General features: G+C 36.9%; 1 protein-coding gene across 1 annotated transcript; it reads right to left on the bottom strand.

Annotated features, from left to right (window-relative positions):
• Positions 1-2492: 2492 nt before the first annotated feature.
• ARL14 (ADP ribosylation factor like GTPase 14) lies at positions 2493-3132 on the bottom strand. Its single transcript, XM_029617374.1, has one exon. The coding sequence runs from the start codon at positions 3111-3113 to the stop codon at positions 2493-2495; it is 621 nt and encodes a 206-aa protein (XP_029473234.1). The 5' UTR covers positions 3114-3132.
• Positions 3133-4241: the final 1109 nt, after the last annotated feature.

Raw genomic sequence — 4241 nt, 5'->3', positions numbered from 1 at the left:
GCTCAGCATTTCTGAAATACCTTACATTATCATTTTGCATGAAGATGAAGTCAAAGCTCTTCTGCATAATTTGAATAAGATTTCTTCATTTCCATAAACATTTGTAGGAAGAAAATATTAATGTGCAAAATTTCAAATACCGCATGGAAACACTGAAATATCATGCGGCAAACAACCATTTCCATGCATTATTGCCTAACCTAGCTTAGGGAATGACCCCCTTGGCCACTTAAAGAAGGCAGTTTTTGTTTGCTTCAAATAATTCTTTGAAACTGGTTTTTTATTGCTTCAGAATGACTGCTTTTCAGTGGGTCAGAGCAAGGAGGTTTATTAAGTCATTTGTTTATTAATTTCAACAATTTCACAAAGCATTAAAGCTCAAAGGAAATTTTACAGACTATGAAAAGGAGGACAGTACTAACAGAAAACAGCATAAAAGGAAAACATGGTACATACATTCATTTCTTAACAAATTAGACCACAATAAGGGGCAGGAGATGGGAGAGAGAGTAGAGAAATAGCACACAGGCAATTATCTAAAATGGAAAAAAATAAAACCTAAACAGGCAGTTTATCCTTACAGGTGCCCAGAGTAACTCCTGTGCTGTTACTGCAAGATCTTCCCTCCTGTGGACTTGAAACCAGAGAGTCGGACACTACAATCTTGCCTGACAGGAAGACTGAAGGTTGTGAGGGGTCAACAAAAACATCTCCTATTCCTTCTTACTTTACTACACACTTACAAAGATATCGCAAAGCACACCTAGCTGCTGTAACCTAGGTTTTAGTAATAAAAATTGCTGCCTCTTCTTTTGAGTAACACAAGACAGAGCAAGCAACATACATTTCTTGCATCCTTGTGCAACACATCACAATGGCTGATGAAGTATTTTAAAAGTGAGCAAGGAGGTTCAGTAATGGTCGGGTTTAAATGTTCCAGGGTTTTAGGAAAGAGCTGACAACTATGCATCATGCCAACATTGTGCTAATAATTAAACCTCATATGCTTGCTTATAGAATTTCTAATGGTCTGTACGTCCCACCTAGTGATTTAGTAACAAACTAGGATTAGTTTTATTTTTCTTATACCAGCATTTCTACCAGATTTGTACTTAACTAATGATTGATTGCTCACGTTCTGCTGCAAAGAACAATAAAAACTAGTTTGCAAATGCTCCAAAATGTAGGGGTGAAAAGTGCAAATTCTTTTATTTGGTAACATGTCAATGTTTCTTGGACAAATTTACGCAGAAAATAAAATAACATCTTTATTAGACAACATGTTAACAATATCACATATCCATAAATAATTAGTTTTCTATCACTAATGATTTAACTCAATCTTCCGAGCAGTGTAGAACATGAGACTGTAATAATAGACATTTATTTTATTTATTTGCAGTTTTTATATACCGACATTCGTTTAGTAACATCACATCGGTTTACAATTAACAAAACGACTAGCAACAGTGCTTTACAATTGAAAAGTTGAACTAGATAGAATAAGATCACAGAAAGAAACAGGTCTAAATACATCTAAGGCACAGTTGGAGGGGTTAGCAAGTACACGCTAATGCTTGAAAAGCAGAGTAAAACGCATTTAAATATATGAAAAACAGGTTGCAAAAAATATGAATAGCAGGATTGCTAAGGGTCAGACAGTAATGGGAGAATACAGGTGGGGGGGGGGTGCAGGAAGAATGGGAGGAAGGAACAAATGCAATAGAAATATAGACAAATATATTATATTACAATATTACAAATACATTATATTACAAAACAGGTCTGAGCAGACTCTTTTAAACTGGAATATAACGTTAAGAGAAAAACAAGAAAAGTTCATTCACATTATATTACGTTTTAATACAACATGAGTTTATTGCTTCAAAGTTTATAGCCAGGTATGTTTTTACTGAGAATGAAGCAGTATCAGAGGAAATGTATTCAGAAGTTTGATCCACAGAAGTGAAAAGTTTTTTTCCTAGAGTAAAATACCAGCTGAAAGTGTAAAATTATTTTCTTTCTTTTATGACTTTACAGTATATATCTTTAGCCCTGCTTGATTCAGCTTGGCACACTTAACTTATTGCATGCTGAGAAACGACTGTTGCATATACTTTGGCTATTATTTAAGAAAGCTAATGGACACACAAATAGATTACAAAAGTAGAACTGTTTTAATGCCTAAATCCCCATACAATAAATAAATATCACATTCTTACCTTTAGAGCTGTACTGTACAATTACAGTAGCCTGCATAATTGCCTTGCTTATTTTTCCTGGTGTACAACACATTACATGTGCAGGTAAATTACAACTATAATTTTTGTGCTTTTTTCACATGCATAAAATGACAGTGTGCAAAGGTTTACATGAGTCATAATAGTACAATGCTTTTTCTTGCGCTGTTTAGCTCTCGCCGCCTGATATGAAATGTCATTTTTGCATGGAATCCATTAGTTCTTCAGAGCAGAATCTTAGAAATGGCAGGGTTAGTTTATCCCATGTTCCACAGGTCTTGAATTTTTCAGGCGTACGCTTTGCTTGGAAATCAGAAAAGTGTCTTCTTTTGATTTCTTGAAGTTTTTCGCAAACTCAGCGACTTTGCCCAGCCCTTCTGCTAGGCCCTGGCCAGTGAGTGCACAGCAGGGCTGCACAAACCAGTCTCGGTCACTGCAGTGTCTCCTCATATTTAATTTTCTAGTGATTTCCTCGGCATTCAGAGCTCCAGGAAGGTCCTGCTTGTTTGCCAGCACAACCACTGGTACATTTTTTATCAATTCATTCTTTATGATAAGCTCAAATTCTTTCTTTGAATCTTCCAAATGTTTCTTATCCATACTGTCCACAACATATACCAAACCATCTGTATTTTCAAAGTAGTAGCACCAAAGTGTCCTCATCTTCTGCTGTCCTCCAACATCCCAGACAGTCAACGCAACATCTTTATCAGTCTCAATCATTTCTACATTGAAGCCTATTGTTGGAATTGTTGTAAAAGATTCTCTAAATTTAAACTTGTACAGCAAAGTCGATTTTCCTGCTGCGTCCAGACCTAGCATTAAAATTCGAGCTTGTTTGATTTTGGAATGCCTTGACCCAATCAAGCCCATTTAAATTTTGGAGGTGTCTTCTTTCTTCACAGATGAATATAAAGCTGATAGATCAAGCCCAGGTAGGAGAGGAAGCAAGAAAGAACGCACCGTGCTTGAAACTAGAAAACAGCTTTGTGTGTATTTAAACACTGCCTTATCAACTTATGTGAAATGTTTTATGAAGGTATGGGTGGAACTGGTATGAGTAATAAAAAAAAAATCGATTACAGAAGCTCAAAGGTTACAGTGTCTGAAAGTTTCCCCAGTGAAAATGAAAAGCTCAGATGAATAAAACAGGACTCTTGAAGTACCTTCTTTATTTAGATATTTTGAAAGTATAGATTGCACTTCTTTAAGTAAAAGTTGTTTGGTGATTACACAGCAAATAAAATCTGGGATGGTAACTTTCAAAGCAGTGCGTGGATACAGATGTGCACGCGTTTACTGGCTCACACCCAGGGATACGGCTATTTTAAAACATACGTGCATATATGTGCGCATGTTATAAAATAGCCTTGTTGCACATACATGTGCGCTCAATTTTAAGTGGGTGTGCGCATGTGCACACAAATCCTGCTTCCACCACGTAAATGGGGGGATTTTAAAAGGGGTGCACGTTGATGCATCCCTTTTAAAATGGTTAATAGAATGGAATGGTTAATAGAACGGAAAATGCCATAATGCCTCTGTATCGCTCCATGGTGAGACCGCACCTTGAATACTGTGTACAATTCTGGTCGCCGCATCTCAAAAAAGATATAATTGCGATAGAGAAGGTACAGAGAAGGGCTACCAAAATGATAAGGGGAATGGAACAGCTCCCCTATGAGGAAAGACTGAAGAGGTTAGGACTTTTCAGCTTGGAGAAGAGACGGCTGAGGTGGGATATGATAGAGGTCTTTAAGATCATGAGAGGTCTTGAACGAGTAGATGTGAATCGGTTATTTACACTTTCGAATAATAGAAGGACTAGGGGGCATTCCATGAGGTTAGCAAGTAACACATTTAAGACTAATCGGAGAAAATTCTTTTTCACTCAACGCACAATAAAGCTCTGGAATTTGTTGCCAGAGGATATGGTTAGTGCAGTTAGTGTAGCTGGGTTCAAAAAAGGTTTGGATAAGTTCTTGGAGGAGAAGTCCATTA

The sequence above is a fragment of the Rhinatrema bivittatum genome, chromosome 9, assembly GCF_901001135.1.
Source record: "Rhinatrema bivittatum chromosome 9, aRhiBiv1.1, whole genome shotgun sequence".
NCBI classification, from domain to species: Eukaryota; Metazoa; Chordata; class Amphibia; order Gymnophiona; family Rhinatrematidae; genus Rhinatrema; species Rhinatrema bivittatum.
This window is presented reverse-complemented; position numbering and strand designations above follow the sequence as displayed.

Excerpts from the sequence above, each read along its gene's own strand:
- ARL14 (XM_029617374.1), bottom strand. The coding sequence starts at position 3,113 with ATGGGCTTGATTGGGTCAAGGCATTCCAAAATCAAACAAGCTCGAATT.